At 31.1% G+C, this 22,836-nt stretch overlaps 1 protein-coding gene across 1 annotated transcript in view; it reads right to left on the bottom strand.

Moving 5' to 3' along the window:
* The window catches only part of Nmdar2 (glutamate ionotropic receptor NMDA type subunit 2), a 423,883-nt gene that overhangs the window by 382,334 nt on the left and 18,713 nt on the right, over positions 1-22,836 (bottom strand). The window contains exon 3 of the mRNA XM_085959689.1: positions 16,082-16,319. Coding sequence (XP_085815815.1) covers positions 16,082-16,319 — 238 coding nt within the window. The remainder of the gene's footprint in view (positions 1-16,081; positions 16,320-22,836) is intronic.

A 22,836-nucleotide genomic window follows, 5' to 3' on the forward strand; every position in this document is an offset into this window, starting at 1 on the left:
TATTTCCGACTTATACGTAGTGTAAATGAGAATTCTGCCATTATTGGTAGTATTGACATGTGTGTCCCTGATAACTATCTTAGAAATTGGGAGCATTATTTGTTTGTTTTCCCAATGTGCATAACTAACCTGCTATTGGTGATGCCGATTTGGAGGGCAATAACTGTGTTCGATCAAATCTCTTCGGGTGTTGATAATTATATTCTACCTACGTGATGATGAATATCGGTGAACGAATTCTTAAAATAGGGTCTATTTAGCTCATTCGGTGTACTTCCATGTATTTATAGAGATAAACAACTCAATACGTGTCAGAATATTGATCGACGATATTAAATAACCTGACCGCAATTACATATTCATTAATATCCATTTCCCGTAGAGTCGAATTATGGCAAACTCAGTAAATAGCTTATAATTTCCGCAATATCTGTTTTTCCACATAATCAGCCATATCCAATTACGTAAACTCTATGTAGAGTAGCTGACTCAATTATAACAATTATTTCCTAAATATTCTTTTCAAGATATTATTTTGATTGTGAGTACGTCAATAAATAGCGGATCATAATTAATTGGAGATGTCACTCGAATATAAGTTCCCGGTCAGTTAGTATCTCAGTCTCTGTATTGCTCCGCACAACATCTCATTCTACCAAGAATCGGACCTCGAAACAGTATCATAAGTATTGTAATATACTCTTGTACTAACTGTTTACATTGCAAATAAAACTCGCTCCTCCATCTATCGGAGCAACCACCAACGCAACGACTTCCTAATCCACCACACCATGAAATCCACAGTGGTGAACCAGACGTTCTACGCAACCATCTATCGGCAAGTTCAGTAAGGTGCAAAATGGTTACGAGACCCTCTCACGTATCTATATGATATTTGTTGTCCCTATTTATTTTTTATCCTGTTTTTCTAATACTGCATCTATTTCTTTGTTCATAATACTGTTTGAAAACTATTTCTTACATTTCTTTGTATTTAAAAGGTTGTGAAAACGTGATATATTTATAATTTGCAAATGAATATGTAATTTAAAATCAGAGTGTTGAATCAAACAAGGTTGCACTTTTGCTCCGTTAATAATACTGACTTATCTTTCAACTCTGTCAGCACATTTAAGAGTAAAGTTAAGTTAATTGACATGCTGAATAGTAATTGAATTACTTTATTGAAGTAGACATGCAAATCATCATGAAAAAAAATATGTATAATTGCACTCATCCCAAACTAGATTACCACTTGATCAGAGACAGAAGAAATATTTAGCTAGAATAGAGTATCTACAATTCTTCATGGATGATAGCACTTGGTACAAAGAGTTTGCTATACAAATAGAAACAGTTATTTTAACAGTATTTAACTATTAAAACCCAGTTATAATCATTGATCTTCACGTATTCAATGGTTGCAGTTTGACGTCATTGCCTTACAGTATCTTCTAGAAAACACGGTACCTTTGAAGACTCAGAGTAACGATTTAGGTTACCTTATCTCCATCCGTCATGTATATGCAGCCGTAAATCTTAATATAAGCTCCAAAATAGATAATATGTAGTATTCTGGTTCGGTTCTTAAACGGTTACAGTTACGGCTCGCTAATGAGTACCCGGCTTTACATTACAAAATCATATTATATAATAATAGGTACTGACTGTTTGTACGTGAGAAATGAATATTTAATAAATAATATTATAATTGAGATCAGGGTTACAGGAATCTGATGACAGCCACAGATACTTACTTTGCAAATACTTAGCACGCGGTGTGATACCTACATTTAAAAATAACAATATAGCATACAGCCTCTTGTCACATAGGTATACATTATGGTAAAGATATAACGTTGAACTTATCTTTCTGCATTTCTTCATGCTTATTTACGACACAAACTGATGGACGCTATTAAATATACACATTTTTATATGACTAGTATAACATGGAAAAATAATAGAATATTAACGAGCAATAGAAATTTTTATGTAATGTCCACAGTTGTGGACTACGGTTGTAGAGTAAAATATTAAATTTATTTGTATAAATAAGTAATTTAAAATAAATTTAATTTATAATGTATTGTGAGAAAGGAGCATAAAGAATTGCTCATATAACGTTAATAAATACATACCTAGATAAATTAATTATTTATATAATTCTGTAGAGAAATCAAAACACTATTTAATTACATCGTAAAGGCTATCGGTTTACACAAAGGGCGTTGATATTGTTCTGAATGCGATTTGAGGTTTAAACAACAATCCATTTTCCCTTTAACGCTACCTAGAGACACAGCCTCACGGGGATTCAACGTAAACTATTTTTGGCGCTAAAGCCTTCTGCCGACCCGGAGCTTAAGGCCCCACCGCTTGCTGACATAGACTCTTTGTTTAAGTGTCAACTGAGAAAATCAACTGAGATATTATCTGCAATTTGTTTTCAGTGAAATCATCAATTTTGCGTCGTTTAATATCTTCTACATGACAATATAATACCTTTAAAATTGTAATACAATATGTTATCGTTTATTATATTTTTCACAATACACAATTAATTATTGAAGTAGTTAATGCAGTTTTGTTTATAGTTTTTGATATATCTACTAACACCGCCAAAAGTTGTCGCCCCTTAAGTATAAGATATTATATTGAACCCCAAAGAAGCCGGGATCATTATTGGGTATACTCATAAAAATATGAGCTTTGTTGACTACGAGGAAGTAATTTTAAAGCCAAGAAAAATGTAATTATTCATTGTTAATAATATAATAATACTTAAATTTGTTTTACACCGCAATATGTTAGGACGGCGCGGATATATCGGATGATTTATTTCTATTTTTAGATTTAGACAGAAGCAAGCCGCGTTATCGACGCATGTAAAAAATCCAGACCTCCGATGTTTGATTCACGCGGTACCTACTAACTGTCACCACTGAATTTTTCTTTGTATATTTTTATAACAATCTAACGTCATAATATAACAACTGTAATCTTACTACAGTAAATAAATCTCACAATTTTCTAAGCAACCCTCCGTGTTTTTATCAACAACAGATGTCATTCTACATCAAACACAGCGAGAGGGGGTACTAAAACCTCTCTCCCCTACCTTCGAAGATGATACTATCTTATTTTATGTTTTATAATACAATAGTATAATATCTTAGGGATACTGTAAAATGTTGCTATGTCAGAATTTTATGAATTTTGAGGGGGAAAAAAATGTATCTAATCTGTCAATGGGAAAGTACTTTTTCAGTTAGCTTCTAATGAACGTTAGTAATTGCTATTTTACAATGTTTTTATTAGCTCGTATTCTTGTTTGTCCCGTACAGATTTTTTCTTGTTTGTCCAAGACTTTTAACTAACTTCCCGACAAGCTAGATATTTGAAACTTTTAGAATATATCAAAATACGCGGGAATGCATTTTTTTAATACTTTTGGCCATGTTTAAGCAGAATTGAATTCATTTTCAGTTATTTCTGTTTTGTATGTTTCGGAAAAAATCCGTTAAAAGTAATATTTACTACTCACTATTATTGGTTTTTAAGTGGGTCCTAGCAACTAAATTATCAATATACACGTGCAATACTATGGAAATCAATATGAAATGTCAAAATGACATTTCAGTATTCTATATGTATTAATACATAGAATTGTCAAGTTTATATGATTTAACAGAAAATTTAAAAACGTGGTATATAAAAAGTTATTTTTATCTTGTAATTATTTTAAATATATAGTCAGGTAGAAGCTTGTAAGTCGATACCTACCATTTTTATACGTTTAATTATTGAATATTTAACAAATATCTATAAAGAAAAAAGTTTGAGCCACTTACGGTATTCTTATAATATGAAACTTAGCATTCTATTTCTAAAAATATTATGCTAAAAATTTATAGCTATACTTACTTACAAAGTGTTCTTTATGTAATGAATAATATTTCTTAAGTATTTTGTTCTCCCTGCAAGCGATAAATTACTGGTTCCATTATGGTGGATAAATTGAAGCATTATCACACAGCCGATCTAATTTCTTAAAATAACGACATTGACAACGAGACCACAGCAATAAGACTTTCGACAATTTTATTTCTTGATTTAAATGGCAGAAATGCACAATGAACTTTCCAAATCTGTAAAATCTTGCCTGTCCAAAGCTTTTAAGTATAACCATTTTTTTATTTTTCGCCTAAGATGTCTATAGCTTATTTGGTAGAGCACATTAGCGCAAATCCAGTGAATAATGAGTTCATATTCTGTTGCGCATCGTAATTTTTTGTGTACAATATAAAAACAATGTTACATTCTCAAGTCTTATAAATTATTTGTTGATTAAAATAAATAGTTTAATAAATTAATAGCAAAAGCTTGTACGTTATAATTAAAATTTGGAGTAATCCGGGCGTCAGTTGGTAATCAGGACACCTAATTGACATATTGATTTAAAGCATAAAAACCGATAGCCAAAGATTAACAAGAATTTAATGTAAAAATTACTAGTTAATTTCGTCATAAGTAGATATAACACCGGTAAATTAATTGGTAAAGCACATTGACGCAAATCCAGTTTATACAGGTAGGTATATAATATCTAAAGGAGTTTTCAAGTTATGTATGATCAAAGAAAGATTTAAAATTCAGATTAATTTCCTGTTTGTTTTTATTTTCATTCGACAATTTTCTAGAAATTTCTGTCGCACTAACTAGCTGCAGCTACTTTGATAATTTGCATGCAGATGGCGCTGTTAATTCTTCAGACGAAAGTTATAAACAGTTTACATTTTATGTAATGTGGTATAAAGTTTCCTCGTTAGTATTAACTACTTTGCGAAAACTTTGAAATTATATACGTTTAGATATTTCTATTACTACCGTAATTTTATCTAGATATTTAATCTTTACAATAAAGTATTCAGTTTTTTTTTAAGTAATGTATTTATTGAAAAGATTATCCTCAAATTATTACCCAGTAAGAAGTAACTACTATTACTAGCAGTAACAAACATATTGGTTGCAAAATAGTGAGTAAAAATAAAATATTTAATTCTGAACGTTTACTGAAATCCGTATTTTCGTAGATCTTTGAATTTTTTATAATATAATATGCTTTATGCTGACTGCAGCGGCTCTAAGAAAGATCAATGGTTTTGAGAGATGATTTTAAAGGTGTATGTTCAGATTTCTTGTCCGATTGACTATCAGTCATACTAACAATATCATAACTTGAAGATATAAGAATACAATATTTTAATAATAAATGTCTAATATCAAATTTTCAGTTTATTGCGCATATAAGTAAGAGTTTGGATGATTATCTTATGAAACTAGTAATGATTGGACGTGTAATAAATTACTCTAATCAAGTGAAACTGGTCATGACGCCCACAATAAAAAATCTATACATTATTATAATCTCTCCCTGAGCTTTATGATGGTAGATACATGGTCTCTAGGTCATCTACGATGAAGATAGGTTGACAACGTTAAGATAAATGCAAAAAAGCCGAGTTAACCGATAAGAAAGGGAGATGAAGGTTCCTGGAAGGTGGTTATGTAGTCACTTATAAACCTATAATGGTGTACAACTCCAATTTATTTATCTATCTAGAAATGGAAGGAGGAGATAAGAGAACGCACCAAGCAGTCTCTCATCACGCTGAGAGTCAAGAGGAAACGTTGAACCTGGCTTGCCTGTTCTTCAAGTTAACTAGTTTCCGGCGTCCTGGAAGGTCGCTAAATACTATCTATAGAGTGTATACGATGGAACTACGGGATGCTGGTTTGACCTGGAGCGATGCAAGAAGACTGCCGAGCGACAGGGATTTTTAGATGCGCCTCGTGGTGTCCATATGCTCCAACTAAGGGGCTGGTATGCACGAAGAAGAAGAAGAAGAAAATGGAATATATTATAGTACGTATCTATATTACAAAATAAAAATTATATAGTAGAAATTATATCAATTTCAATTCAAAAACTATACATATTATAATATATTTCTTATAATGTTTAACTAAAATCGTAAAATAAAATGTCAGGATATACGAGAAGAGGAAAATTTCGGGCTAAATACCGAAAAATTTCCAGAATGCCTGGCGTGTGAGGGGTGAAAATACGCTTCTGCGAAAAGATCAAAAGTCGAGCCGTTGAATTTTTCTACTTACAAGCTGATTACTTATCTATATTAAATTTACGACGAGCTTACTTTAAAATAGCATCTTTTTATTGTATAATTTGTCCAATCATTTAGAGTTGCCAAATAAAAAATACTTTTCTAAAAACATTACATAAATACTATACATAATATTATTATATCTCTTCTTGGTCATTACTTCATAGCTGAGGATCGTGACCACTCTAAAATTTAGTCATCTTATGGATGACCAAGACTCTTTACCCCTCACGGTCTTCTGCTTCTCTCAGGGCAGAGTGCTGACTATCCCAGTAAGCTTCCATTACACGGTCATTTCACCGCATCCACCGTATTTTTCTCCTTTGTCTTCCCTAGAGACTGTCCAAAACCACCGGTCCTTCCAAGTTATATAGCTGCGTCAAATATGTCCAAAAAATCTCATGCGTATACACACTAGAAAAAATCTTATTTTGTAGAAAAAAATACGACACCCGACAGGACCGAGAAGTAATAAATATTCTGAAGATTGTATAGTTAGATCAATGCAGTATGTATATTGGAAAATACTAAATGCGTTTTAACGTTCTTGCTGGATGTAGTCCATTGATCTCGCCAGATCCGCAGTGCAGCGTTGTACGTCACGCCAGCAAGGAAAAAATCATCGATGGTGATACTTCTTTCACCCTATCATACCATAGTATTGGGCCATAAGGTAAACTGTTTTGCAAAGGTTGCACTATTTCCGTCAGTCTATTATCACGTCTAGCGTGTCCCGTCTTGTAAAACCTGCGTGTAGATCGCTTTTGTAGCACTGCTGAATGAGAGAGGGTTGGATACGGCAACGAAAGCCTTTAAGTAATGTCACAAACGTACGGAGTGTCCCATTCTATGGTAGCATCCGAAACACACGTCCCAATCAGGTAAAACGTCTCTTCATAATTCAATCATCGAGGGACTAGAACCACGGTCGTATCAATGTACACCTAAGATTCGGCAAAAACAGCAATGTTCAAAGAATAATACTACTATTATTACTCGATATAACTTTATTTAGAAGGCATATTATCCAGCTATTCACTCAAAAAAACTTATTAATTTGGTTCAATTACAGGGTAAAATGTTACAGTTTTTGTAAGGGTGAAATAATTCAGCGTAAGCGATGACGCACCTCAGTTGTATTTTATTTTTTAAGTTTTTTTCCATGCGCCTATAAAGCACGTACAGTATACAAAACTTTTTTATCTCATAGGACTCTTAATACTCGACGCGAAGATAAAATTATCCCTGCGGAGTATTTTCCGTTGGAATTCATTTCGGCTAATGCGGGGGCGGCGAAAGTTTTTTGACGAAAGACCGAACGAGAGAAAGCATTTAGTGGCTCATGTTGTCGATTTGACAAGCTTTATTCGCTGATCAAATAGAGAAACGAAATAGATTTGGTTGTAATAATAATTATTGTGAGATATGTACACGTCGAGACTAGTAGAGCGAGTTGGGACAGCGCTCCAGAACATTTACAAGGAGCTTTCATTAATATTATATTACACGCAAGGCTGACTATATTATATAAACCGTGGCACTGCAATTTTGTATCCAGTTTTGAATAAATATAAATTTTCGATTGCAAATTTCATTCATATTATTACTACAGTAAAACTCCAATTCTACGGTTTTCAAGGGACCCTAAAAATGATAAATGCGGGATATACAAAAAAATACATAAAAAAACTCGTTTTTCTCCTGGATTTTTTTCGACGCCTTGAATTATTTTCAGTTTCTCAGCTAGAGTTCTAGTTTTCTTCATGGGGGGAATTTTAGTTGCGATTTTATGATACGAGATGCGAGGCAAGCCTGAGCGCCGACCGACCTGTGCAAACAAAGCGACGCGACTGAAAGGTCTGTATGTCTCATAAACAGTTATACGAAAGCGAAATGAAAAATATTCAACAAAAACGGTCAATCGGGATAATATTTGTGACGGGACCATAATATTTAGAGTATTTAGACGATCGAGGAAAACAATAAATCGAGGAACGGTTAATGCGGGATTATTTAACATTGTTCTTATGGGTGTTTGGCGGGACTTTCAAAAATGAACGATCCGTGCGGGAAAATGATTTATGCGAGAACGGTAGATCGGGGTTCTACTGTATTTAGTTCAGAATCATCATTTTATACAAACAGTTTTATACACTACTACATTAGAAGTGTGAGCAATAACTAGGTCTACCATAGAAATATTATGGTCTGATTAAAGAAATAGTATCAGCACGAAAAATCCACATTGTCAGCTCATGCAACGGTGGACGTAGAAAATGTTGTGTCCGAAAATTTGTGTGTATATAGTTCGCCGTATCACATTTGTGAAATGTTGCATCGGAAATATATTATAGTCGTACATAAATTAAGGAATGTCCAACCTCTTTAGGTGGTATAGTACTGAGATAAAATTCATGTCTAAATAAAACACGTTTCTTATCAGTTTACAGGCAGCCAGCGGCAAACAAATTTTGAAAATAGCCAATTTACTGGATTATTTGATAGGTTAGGCTAAGTAAGGTTAGGTTAGGTTTTCATTTTTAAATTCAAATAATAATACCGTTAATATAAGAAAATATCTGAAACCAATCAATATCAACTGAATGTTCACATTGAATCGAATAAAATAGAAACATTATTGTCTGTAATGCTCCACGAACAACGCGTAATTTTTCATCTCGGTTCTATTTATAGAAATGACCGTATAGTATACAAAAATTTCTCTTTCCGATAAGAAAGCTCACGGCAAACTGTGCTACGGTGAAATATAATATGTACAATTTACATGTAACCAGAAGATTTGATATATAAGTACTACTAATGAACGGCCTAATTATTTTACATAACATTAAAAACGGTGATAATTAAGCTTAAAAGCTATCCTGTATGATTAATCAATGTCTAAAGCATTATTTCTGAAATCACACAGAGCTTTGTAAATAAAACATGGTAATATATTTTGAAAAAATGACGAAACAGTATAAAATAAACTTTCAACAATAATGAACCTAATTTATAATACTCTTTTCTTAATGTTTTAATAATGAAAATCTTTTGAGTTCTGCCGTAAGTAGTTTTATAAATTTGTTTTATTTTAATCCCCTAATGGTGTTTTATAAACGATTAAAAGTTAGCAAAAATAATTATATCGAGACAAGTTTCATTAGAATTCTTTGCTTTTGTGTCCGTTTTAACATAAACTAATCGTATTTACGATTTTTCGATTCAATTGCTTTATTTCTACCCTAATAAAATGTAGTGAGGCGTGAACTAAATGCGCGCGCATCGATTATTTAAGTCGGTTCCATACAATACATTATTTTGTACATTTCCATGGGTACTAATCCCAGAAGAAACAATACCACACTCGAAAAGATTATCCGTAATAGATTTCGTAGCTAATTTAAACATCATTCGATTTATATACAATCCTTCCTGGATCCAAGATATAAAGAGATTAATTATTTTTTTAAATTAATCTCAACCCACAAGACCAATCACAAAAATAAATGTACAATATTGATAAATATAAGATATAAAATAAATGAATAGGTAATGGCCCCAATTACAGGTAGATGCAAAGAATAATAAATAAAACAAGCCTCCTTAGCAAACTTGGTGTATTTCTTTGAACACGGCAATTTGTGAACGTCTTAAACTTATAATTTGTAATGTCCTCAATATGCTAATTGAATTGAATTAACCTGATTTGTGCCACGGAAGAATTAACTCGTCAAAGCATGTATGTCGCGTCAGGCCACGGACGAATTAACTCGCAGGTTCTTGTAAAAGTCATAACTTCTGAATAAACATCTTGTGTATATTTTATAAGCAATATTTATCAGCTTAGTGTGAAAATATTCACGATAAATTTGATTAACATGCTGTGTCGGTAAGTTTTCACAAATATTTATCATTCCGTTCCTATTTCATATTTTTTAAAGAATTTATTTTATTCCGAAAATAGCTGGCCTACAACTGTCCACCTAGTAAAAATTGGCTGGCAGTGATAAGGTTAAATATCACAGTAAGTAAGAATCGCTGACAGTGGAGGAATAAATTGAGAAGGTATAAGAGAAAATGTCATTGGTCCCAGATTTGAATCCCAAGTCTGGAAAATTCACATTTCTCCAATGCGTATTTAGACTCAAAGTATGGAATCAATAGTTTGAGCAAAAGTGGCTAACATTCATTTTTCGTAAAATTAAAAATCAAATTAATATCGTCTTATGAGAGTCGGACATGATTAAAAAAAATAAATAATATAAGAGAATGAAAAATAAAATATAATAAAGACAGACAGTAAAAGAAAACAATACAACTAACAATGCGTGCATTTCGTGATTATGAACTATGAGTTATAATTTGGGGAAACTTGTTTTCAAAGAGGTAAGTGAACAAAATAGTTTCACTTGATTACTACGGTGATTGACAATGAGTTACTGGACAATAATACTCGAGATTGGTTTTGTATGTATAATTAATGTGAAGTAGTGGATAGGTGTAAGGCTGAATAAATTTTACTTTGGGTAAAAATATTATTGAAGAACTCGTGAAGTTCAGTGGATTTTCATGGTAGCGAAGAACCAGGCACCAAAAGAGTGAAAAGAGCAAGGAAATGTTCTTATCATGCGGTAGGTCTACAACAGTTAATGATGATGATGGCATGTAAAAAAGTAATTTGAAACAACCTTAGATATTATGTAGAGACAAAAATACCTTCTATAATTTTAACACACATTCATCATGATTTACGTAGTGATATTTCAGAAGATAGTTTTCAAATTAGGTCAATTCCACTTTTCGATAAAGTGAAAAAATGCGAAACTTTCATTTCTTCTTTCTAACCTGTTTATTTACTAACAATAAAACAAATACGTCGTCTCTCACTAAATACATTCAGAAAAATGGTGCCATCTTTTGCGATGACGCGATTGGTTGAAGTGAACTTGATGATGTTTGAAAATAAACCTCACTTGTCCACTATAAAAAAAATACTCTTATATTAAGTTGGTTTTTTAAACGATTAGTTGTTGAATTTGGGAAAATCTTAAAATAAAACAAATTTAAGCAATCTCAGGAGAGTGATCTACTTGTAGCATTGCCAGTATTTTTTTTAAGTCCCCACTATTGAAAATTCTCCCCTGATTTATTGATTAATTTACCAACATTAATTGCTGTTATTGGCAATTTTTTGTTTTTAAATCAAATTATTAATTAGAATTCTCTAAAATATGAATATATTGATTTCCAAATATGAATTTTATATTAATATTCAAATTTTGTAACTGGGATAGGATATGGAAATCTGTAATCACTGCCTGACGTAAAAAGAATGTCATGGTAATCAAGATGTTGTTATATTACGTTTGGATCAAAATACTTGAGCTCTCTGGAAACAAATACTGCAGTCTCCATTTTCACAATTATGTTGACGAGTCATTAAAAATGTCTTACGTCTTTTTTTAGAGATAATTTCTGAAAAAAACATTTTGAAATGTTGTTTGTATACTAATAATAATATATAACATGTTATAATATTTCTTTCAAAGAATATACCTATCAGTGGCGAAGGGTGACTTTTGGAAAGAGGTAGGCTGTGGAGATATGATAAAATGAGCACACTTGTCAGGTATACTTACGAGAATAGTACGATATTTACTACTAATGAATAGGCACACACTAATAAATGATAACGACACACTAATTCAATGAAACTTCAAAAACTCATTGACGACATAAAAATGAGCGATGTGTTTAAATTACGTATTTTTCAAAACATGTATACCCATCAAAAATCATTAGATAAAATTTATTTTTATTTTTAAAAACAATCTATACTTACTTATTTATTAATATTCGATTAAACGCCGTTAAAATTATTTTTTTAATTATCTAATTATTAATGATTTTGGACAAAGTGCGCAGTCGTGACAACAATATTATGCGCGAATGTTTTAGGCTCTGCGAAAGGAGCTTGCCTCATTTCGTACAAATCAGCAGACTTGCTGAGGTTACGAGACGTAAAGTCCATACAAAAAAAATTCAGAATTATTCCAAACATAATCGGAAATTTATTTACGTCGAGAAGAGTTGCGGCATTTATTATTTAATTTACGGCGCGGCGCGCTGTGGTTTTTTTAATACCTTTGCAGTTGTTTTGTAAACTGTGTAATACTGTAATACATTCCTACATATGCGATCTCGTTGGCAAAATAAATAATTTTTATATAACATAAAATAATGAAGTGATTAAGTATATAAATATGTCAATATGCAATTAAAAAATATTTTTCTTAAGAAGGTAGGCTTTAAATAATCGCCTAGTATGGAGTCTTCGCCACTGATACCTATGTATAAGAAAGATGTAAGATATTTTTAATGACTTGCCAACATATCGTAAAAATGGAGATTGCCATTTTTGTTTCCACAGCCTTCACTTGTATTAGAACTAAGTGAAAACAGTTTTGGGTTGAACTCCGTATTATAATTTGCCGGTGTATGTGCCCCAGATTATCAACTAGAAACGAAATGGACCAGGATAGTAGGCGGTAGATATATATTCTTGGGCTCTGAAAAAATAATCCTTAAGATAAAAAAGCCTATTAGAACGTAAAGCGGATAAAGAATGATGCGATGAGATATTTTAATCATTAAGAACGGAACCCTTTGAAATTCGTTTTGAAAACACGATGGCATTTTGGTTATTTTCTTATACATGACTCAAATATTTTTTGTCATGATTATTGTCTTATAGAACTGATTAACTTATTGTTGATAGAAGACCGTTCACATATTATTTATCTATGTATTTTTGGTATAAAATCCTTTCATGAAAATATGATTCAGCATTGTTGTATATCTTAGGGAAAAGGCTTACAAATATAAAATAATTATTATAAAAAATCTAAGAGTAGCATTTTTTTATGAATTAGGTTGTAATGTCTGCGACTGAGTCTACATGGGAAAAACCATTAGAGTTCATAAACATATTATTAGATTCCTGAAAAGTTTATTTTTTCACAATAAAATTTTCTAACCACCTAATCAAACGCGATTACGAAACGATTTAACTGTGTAAAAATGGTAATTTTTAAAAAATGGTTTAAAAACCAATAGATTTTGGAATTCTCAGAAGTAATTAAAATTTAACATTAGTGTGAAATTAATTAACTTTTGCTACCTTCACTACGCAATATTCTCAAATATAGGTAATTTTATAAAATTATATAAACTCAAATATACACATTATGACTTAAAACTATAATTATGTGTGTGAATACTAAGTAGTTTTATCGTGAATACATGTAATTCTTCTAATTGATTGAGATAATTATGGTGGCCTTAATTCGATCATAAATTTTCTACCTATCTACTACACTGGTTGCCGCCATCCAGGCACTTTAATAAAATAACGTGTCATCATTTGACGATGATGGCACAAACAGATAGCAGTCTTTCGACATCCATCGTGCCGTGATCTGATACGATACGACCAAAGCCGGGTTAACACCACAGGGTGACTCATCCATCACGTATCTGTTTGAACATTGTTGCGATAAATTTGCTATGGTTTGAGCGAACCTCGTATCTCTCATCCATTCCGAACTTGTCATCATCATTCATCCCAAAAAACAAGAGTTATCTGGGAGTGACAAACCACTATCAGTTTACTAGTGCTTGAGTGCGTAAAATCCATGACCAGTTAGTGCCTGGATTGACTCCTGTATAAAATTCTTTCCCCAGTATCCAGAATCCACCCCAATTACAGTCTACTGAAAAGCGTTGCCACCCATTTTATTTAGAGTTAATAAAAATTTTATTTTGTTATCACGATTATTATAAGTCTATATTGTACAACGTTTTTCTTAGCTCGTATTCTTGTTTGTCCGGTGGTTATTTATCCAGTAAAAATCTTGAAATCGATTTAACTAACTTGCCGACTAGCTAAACACTTGAAACTTTTAGAATTAATCAGAACACGATGCCAATGCATTCTTTTAATACTTATAGCCATCTTTAAGTAGAATTGAATTCATTTTCAGTTAATTCTGTTTTGAATGAAAAGTTATTTTGGAAGAAATCCATAATCCAATCCACCATTATTGGTTGCTAGGGGTCTGGGGTCCTAATAACTAAATTATTTATATATATGTGCATTACTATGGAAATCAATATGAAATGTCAAATTGACATTTCAGTATTATTTCTATCATGCAAATTTTTTTTGATCGTTTAAGCTAGCAAGTCAAGTTTATATGATTCAACAGAAAATTTAAAAACGTTGTATATAAAAAATTCTTTTTATCTTGTAATTATTTATATAACTTATGTTGAAAGTAGAAAAAATCATTACCATACGTTATATTAATAATTGAAGACTTATTAATAAAAATATGGGATGTTTGCTTTGGTAAGTCTTCGAAATAATTTTATGTACCCATTTGTTATCATCTTCATAATTAATAACAATAGATTGAAAGATCCTTTCTGAATATTAAGACCAAGTAACACAAAGTACGTTTAATTTATCTTGGATGTTGTCGGTATACAAACCTATCTTTTACACCCTAGGGCTTGCCATGAGTACGTTGATTGTTAACCAAAGAGCTTTAGTCTATTCTCTTCTAACTAGGTGCACGAGAGTTTAGAAAATGTATTATACCTAGTTGGTATATCCTAATACTAATACAATGGAATTGTGATGGATATGGGGCTTTAAATACCATTAATTAATACTAAACGAGACGTAATATTATCGATATAAGATTATAAAATTCGTCAAGTTTATTTCAAGCATATTAAAATATTGTTGTGGTTATAATAATATTATCTGAAAACATGAAGTTATTGGTGGTTTTAATGAAATCCTCATTCGTTAAGAGCGGACGTGCTCAGCGTGGGTCAAAATGGAACTTTTTTTCTATTTTCAAAGCATGATCCTGGACATACCTTAAACGTTATAGATAATCTATTTATACAATTTTGAACCCTTATTATGTTTTATATTTATTTTAAACATTTGATGACTGCAAAAAGTATTTTTTTTACATAAAATAGTGTTTTTTTAAACCTCTCGCTCTAATGTTTTAGAATAAAGTCATATTTCAGTACATGAAAGTGCAGCGGTGTTAAGATTTTTTACATTTATTAATTTTTAAAAGCATTTATAAAACCATTAGTATAATTTATGACGAGACAATTTTTGTAAAATATTTACGATAAAAAATTATATTGATAATCTTTGTGATCATAAATTTGACAAAAATTAGGCATTTTATTATTCAAAAAATGGGCAAGATTAACACATTTGAAAATAATTCTAAAGATACTTATTATAAGCTGTGTTTTTGAAAATTCAAGTGTAATAAACATCTTACGAATAATGATTGCTTTATAATAATTATTGACCTAAGAATAAGGTAGTGTTTTTTTGAAATACGACATTACTTTTGTCATTCCCCAGTGGTTAAGCTACAAGATACGGCCGTAGCCATAAATTGACAAACTAAAATTGAAGTAAGGAGTAAGATTATGTTAACGCACGTGTTTGAACATGTACCTAACCGAATTTTTTTTTATTTTTTTAAACGGTTTTTTAACCACTGGGGAATGTATAATATTTTATTGATTTAATGCATTTATGGTTCAAAAAAACACAAAATAAATACAGTTTCCATGAACTTATTACTTACTTAGTTGTAGAGAAAGAAATAATATAGAATCATATTCAATAGCTATCTCAAAAACATTTAAAATTAAGTTATCCTGTTGTCATAATATTGAGGTGATGATATTTTTAACTGAAATATTTTCAATATCTTTTAAGTAAACTGTATAATATAATAGCATTTTGCAACTGTTACTTTAGTTAATTATTAAGCTAAACTTACCAAGCATTCCAACGGGGAATTGATTAGGTGTCTGTAGATTTTCAATGACACTCTGCGTAACTACCCAGATGTAGTTCTCCCCAGTGATGTGAAGCTCTCTCGCGGCAGCCAAGATATGCATTGCCTCTTCTCGAGTGGCGTAGAGCAGCATCACGCGTGACTCACTGCTTACCAGTTCTACCAAGTCTGCCGCTTTCGTCACTAGCACTGCGTTTAGGATTGTAAACTTGAAGCGGTCCTGAAATGAAATTTAAATGATAATAGTATAAAATAATTATATTCCAACAAGATTTGGTGCACTGCTTATTTTATTAATCTAGCAACAGATAATAATTGCATAAGTAATTCCATCATTATACAATAATTACTAGCGATTCCTCTACATAATAGTAGTGTGAAGTACGATTAGAAATATATATACAAAGTGAAGAAATTGACTAATTCGTTTTGGATGTAATTTGTCCACATTTATAGAAAACAGTTATACCTAAGTATGCGCCAGTCTAACTGAATTTCATATGACAGTTTAATTTTTATCGAACCGTGATGAATTGACGTAATCGCGTAATTTATATAAGCTTTATATTATAAAAACTGAACCTTTTGAGATATCAAAATGAAACTCCGACTAAATAATAAATTAACATTTAAAATCTAACCCAAAAGCTTTGCAAGTTTCGATAATCAATATTGGTCTAGCAGTTTTTTTAACGTTATATAAGAAATAATGAAAACGCCGATTAAAATACAAATACCTCAAAATGACATACAGATATTTAAATTTTATTTATTAGGTATACTTACTGTCGTATGCATGAGATTCCCAAAAACCTTATAGGCTATATACTGCACGTTTGTATGCATGAGTAAAAACGTAATTAGCTGTTAAGTGACGTCACGAATGTGACATATCATGTGTCATGGTGTTCGTATTATAAAATTTCATTCCCCGATAAATAATTCAAAATTTTGAAATTGTAAATGTGTCTGAAAGTGTGCGAACGGTACCATATAAATTTAATAATTATACATGAATAATTATTATGAACTTTAAATAATTTATCAGCTATTTTATCACATGTATTTTATAATTATTCTACTGTACGAAAGGTTGTATTGCCAGTAAACTTTTCCATTTGGTGGCAACACTGAATACATTTGGTGGCAATACTGAATATTATTATGACTAACTTCACTTCAATTATTGAGATGTCAAAAGAGAATAAGAATAAATGACAGAAAATGCAAATGATTTAAGACAATAATATGTAATGATCTCTGTATAATATTATCATTTATACCAATCACCGTATGATACTATTGATGTTTCCAGTGTATTTGAGAGTTGTGCCTTGTTTATTACAGTTATCTTACAATAATTAACTAGGTAGGTAGGTGGTACCGTAATATTTTGAAGAACGCAGAATGCTTACAATTGTATATTTTAATGCCAGATACAGCAGTAGATACATATTTTTGCGGTGGTTTAGCGGAGATATTTTATCGTAATCTTACGTAAGTCCATCTTATGTCTCCATGAGAAATATTGCAAGCGAAATAGGCGAAATAAGCGAGGCATTTTATCAGTTACCTACTATCTAGATTATAGACTAGGGATCAAAATTATACGTATTTTGTAAACAGCACGACTAGGAACTGTTTTTAAAGTTCGCAAATGTTTTACAGAATCTACAAAACGAATAAGGGCCTCAACCAGATGTTTGTTGCAATGAATGCAAAATTAAAATGACATTTGAAAGTGACAGCTGAGGCAGCCATTTTTAATGGCGCGTGACGTCAGATCGCTTACGTCACAAAGAGTGTAATAAGCTATTCGATGGAAAATCGGTTAAATAGCTTATAAAGAATTTGGAAATCTCATACATACGGCCCTTAGAATTTATCAAAAGTATCGAGTATTTCCATTATTTTTTCAACTCAATTTAATCCGTATAGAATTTTTTAAATAACCGATTATAGAAATCGTATTTATGTAATAAAAACCAAAATAGATATTGAAAGTTCAAATTTTAAATATCTTAAGAGATAAACTAATAGTTATTTTTATCTCACTAATGTTGGAGCTTTGATCTAATTTTAAAGTACCTGTTGGAAATTAAATTTAGAATATTATTATTTTTATATATTTATTAAAAGATTTCAAACTTCGTTAACCATTACATATAATATAGTTTTAAATTTAATTCAAATAATCATGGAGCTGCCCATTATAGGACGATATACCTACATCTTAGTAAAAAAAGCTCTCTATACAAATAGAAATAGTAAAATTCTGTTCCATGCAAAACATATTATGAAATCGTAGTTATCCACCTACTCGGTGAAATCAAATGTATGTATGTATCAAAGTGGAGCTAATTTATGGTAGTTAGTAATGTCACTGTCTTTACAGTTGTTCAAAGCGACCATAGGCTGATATTGAGAATAGTTTTTTTACTGTGGCAAGACTTCGGACGATATAAACGGAGGACGAAAGGTTGTTCGTAGTATCTTCGAAGTTATTTGAAAATTACAAGATTATCTCAATCTGGCGTGCCGCTTTCTCAGAAACTGTTTAAATCAATCTTTATCTTTATTTTTCTTGACGTTACATCTCAGGGCAGAACTTAGCCTCATCCAACATATATTCTCTACTAACTGTCTCTTGTCACCAAATTCTTCAATCCTCATAATATATATACACAATGCTACACCATTTAATAAAATGCATCGGTAATACCTAAATACAGTTTAATATAAAATAGTTTTTTTTCTGGATCTATCTTTAGGTCGCTTCTGATGGAGTAACCACCTAGTTAAGATCTTTGTTGTACTGTGGTCTGGTATTCTTTAAAGTATGGGTTGCATTTTACTGTATTTGCAACTTACATAATCTACCTATCACCAATTATCTGTTTGAATATTTTTACAGAATACATGCAGTAATTAACCATATAAGCTTTTTGTGTATAATAACTCAGTTTCGGTAAAAATTGTGGGTACATACGATATCTATTATACCCGTCGATATTTCATAAATAAATACGTTGTTTCAATTGTGTACAACTTTTATTTAGATTGTCTCTAAGGGATTTTCGAGCTGAATGCCAAATACACGCAGACGGTCAAAAACAAAATACTGTTTCTGCGTATCCCTCTCACGTAGTGTGATATCCACACATAAATTTAAAGAAACATGGATTCGACGAACTAACACTGCGATAAAACGTACCGGCGATCTAAAAGAAATATTACTTGAATATTTGAAGCAACTAAAATTATCTTCAATACATTTTATTTTAGGCATGGTCTCAATATTGAATCTCGATTCGATATAAACATAAAAGATTTCAAGTTATACAAATTTATATTTTTATAAAAATCGATGTTTTTTAAAATAAATAAAAAAAATATTAAAACGATGAATTAGTCAAAAATCTAAACGACAAAAAATTTAAAACATAATAAACTAAATTTTAATAATAAATATGACCATAAAATGTAATGTAATAATAATATGTGACCCTGCAACGAATTCACATTTTATTACATTTTTTTACAATTGTAAGTTCATCTTAAAATTAAAAAAAAAATTAAAAATCTTTTAAATGTTTTCAGATACATATTTATTAATTAATACAGTTGAAATTCTAAATTATCAAAAAGAATCTCAAAATACAAGCTTCGTATTTTTCCGCTAGGTTCTCTGCTGGCGTGCCTCTCCCCCTTAACTACCCACTTAAAATAACGTCCCAGGTTCAAATCCCGGATCTGGCAAGTACACGTATTGTTTTTCAATTTGTGTATGAGTCAGAGTATAGATTTAATAGGTTGAGCAAGTAAGTGGCTGACATCCATTTCTCGTAAAAACAAAAATATGTTAATACAAACTCCAGCGTGTGGAGACCCATATGATATTATCAGGTTCGGACATGGTCAAAAAAATAATAATGTCAACGTGGAAAAGGTTGTATTAAAAATGATCGTTTTAAAGAGTAACCAAATTTTCAGTATACAATATGCCAAGTATTTTATACGTACGGTTGATTTTTCTAAGTGAAAGAAATTATTGAAAGAAGTCGGTTTTATTTTAATTAAAAATTATTTTTGACACCTCGATGATGTTTGTTATATACACAATATGGAATTTTTTTGCTCTCACTTTTTTATAAATCTATTAAAATATTCTCGATTCAATACTATTTTATTCATTCAAAAATAATACTTATAATAATATCAATTTTTACAAAGAGAGTTCACAAAGGGTTCTTTATTTATCCCAGACTACATAGCAAATTTAGAATAATTCATATTTAAATCTCACACGCCCGTTCATACGAGCCAACATAATTCACATGTCAAGTAGAATGAAAGCAAAGAAACGCTTGACGTTTTGGCTTGATAAAATTGCTAGTGTGATGAAAATTGACAGTCATCATTTTACCTTGAGGTATAATTTTATACTCCTAAGTATATAGTCTTCACTAATGATGAAATTTTAATTAATAGTAACGTAATGTGGCATAAAAATGTATATTATATTGTTGCATAAAGCAAAATTTTCTACCATTAAAGTAACTATTAAAACATGATGAAAAAAAAACATATATTTATTTATTAATATTACTATTTTGGCTGCTGAGCATGATGTATGTATTCCCCAATACACCGGGGCTAGGGATTGCAATACCGAATAAATAAATCAATTCCGGTATTTCGGTATTTCTTATTGAAAACCGGTATTAATACCGGTATTCGTCAAAATATATTATAGGTAAAATCGTACCTATCAATAAACATAATTATAAAAATCTATTTAAAACACTATTTTATAGCAACCTAAAGTAACTACATATATTTAATACCTTGGTCTTTATAAATATGTATAGATCATAATATTTTAGAACTGCTAATTTTTCTATCAAATTCAACGTTTGTTGGATCAATAGTTATAGAATAATTGGAAATATTTGCCACAAATGTTTTCTTTTTCGAAATACACATTTTAATAATTATTCATTTTGACAATTCTATATGTATATTTGAGAGATTTTGTTTTAATATTACTTAACTTCTGTTGGTTTCAGTCAATATATTAATTGTATTTTGGCAGCATAAAACTTATACACTAAATTTAATATGCATTACAGTTGTGAGTGATGAAAAATAACATTAAATTCGTTTTTGAAAAACATAAACGTTTATGCTTTCTTAATACCGAAAAAATGTATTTTAGATTTTTGAAACCGGTATTTCGGTATCGATAAATAATTGAATACCGGTATTGCAATCCCTAACTGGGGCCATGTTCTGGACCAAACGTACATTGAATACATAATAATATATAATTGTTGCCGGATCACGCATCCATGGCTTTTGAGACCAGCGTTTATCAATTATGTTAAGGTTGGATATACGAGAGTGTATGTACACGATGTGATTTTACAAAATTGATAAAATGGTAAAAAGGTTACCTTCCTTAACGTGTGCTGGATCCATGAATTCATCAGGTTTGGAAGTACGTAGCATCAAAGAACTTAGGGTTCAGAGGAATAGCACGAGGAGTAATTTATTCTGGGTGTTCAAATGCCACCCATTCGGCACTTGCATTCTGCTGGTTCTAATTAATGGTGATGAGTCATTGAACATAGACCAACCCAAGTACAGTATACTGAACTGTGAGAAGAGCTATTTGCGGTGGTATAACTTTATGAGTGACGAAGAGATAAGAGAGCGGACCAAGCAGTTTCTAATCATGCTGAGAGTGAAGAAGCAATATTGGACCATGCTCGTTCATATGCTGCAAATGAAGAGAATTTCAACATGGCCTGCCTGAACCTGGATTCAAGGGTCTTGGAAGTTATGCTGGTATTCTTGGAAGCGACGTGGGATGTCCGTTTACATCAACTAACGCATATGATTAGACATGGTCGAAGAAAGAGAATGTTGAGCATGCACTGCTTAGGGACGAGATTCTCTAAGGGGCGGAAAAATTAGTAAAAAAAATGATATTTTTTTGAATAATGTGCGTCATTTTTTTTCTTTAAAAGAAATAAATAAAATAAAAGATATGATGTAATTAATACTTTAGAAATGCTTAAGAGACAAGCCTATTATTTTCTTAAACTATGACGCCTGTACCTGTCAGATTCCGATCAATGTAATTACGACAAAATCAAACAAAACAACTTATTACCTGTGTCAGCAGATTGATCGGTGATATTAAATTTAATACTGTTCCGTGTTTACAAATTCTTTTATATGGATTTCCGTACTGTCAAATTATAGTACAATAAGTAAATAACTTATGACAAAGGTTATTTCCGCGATATCTATATTTTATACAATAGTCAGCTACTCGTATGACCCTTGACGCAAATGACAGTAAATAGCTGACTCGATTATTATAGTTATTTCTTAAATTATAATCGGTAGATATTATTTTGATTGTATTAATAGCGAATAATAATTCATCGGACATGTCACTCGAATCTAAGTACCTAGTCCGTTACTATCTCAGTCTATGTACTGTCAGTTTATTTATATTATTATACCAATTGTACCCTTGTACTTGTGAAACCATAAATAAACTCTCACTTCTTCATCATCATCAATAAATAATAACGACCGTCTTTCATCTACAACACCATCAAACCTCACATCGACGACTCCTACAAATATATACGCAGCTGAAAAGTGTAAATATTATTCGTTGAATTAAAAAAAAAGTTGATATGCAATGAATTTCCGTAAAA

The sequence above is a fragment of the Rhyacophila brunnea genome, unplaced genomic scaffold, assembly GCF_057557595.1.
Source record: "Rhyacophila brunnea isolate RB1 unplaced genomic scaffold, BYU_Rbru_1.0 scaffold_9, whole genome shotgun sequence".
Taxonomy (NCBI): domain Eukaryota; kingdom Metazoa; phylum Arthropoda; class Insecta; order Trichoptera; family Rhyacophilidae; genus Rhyacophila; species Rhyacophila brunnea.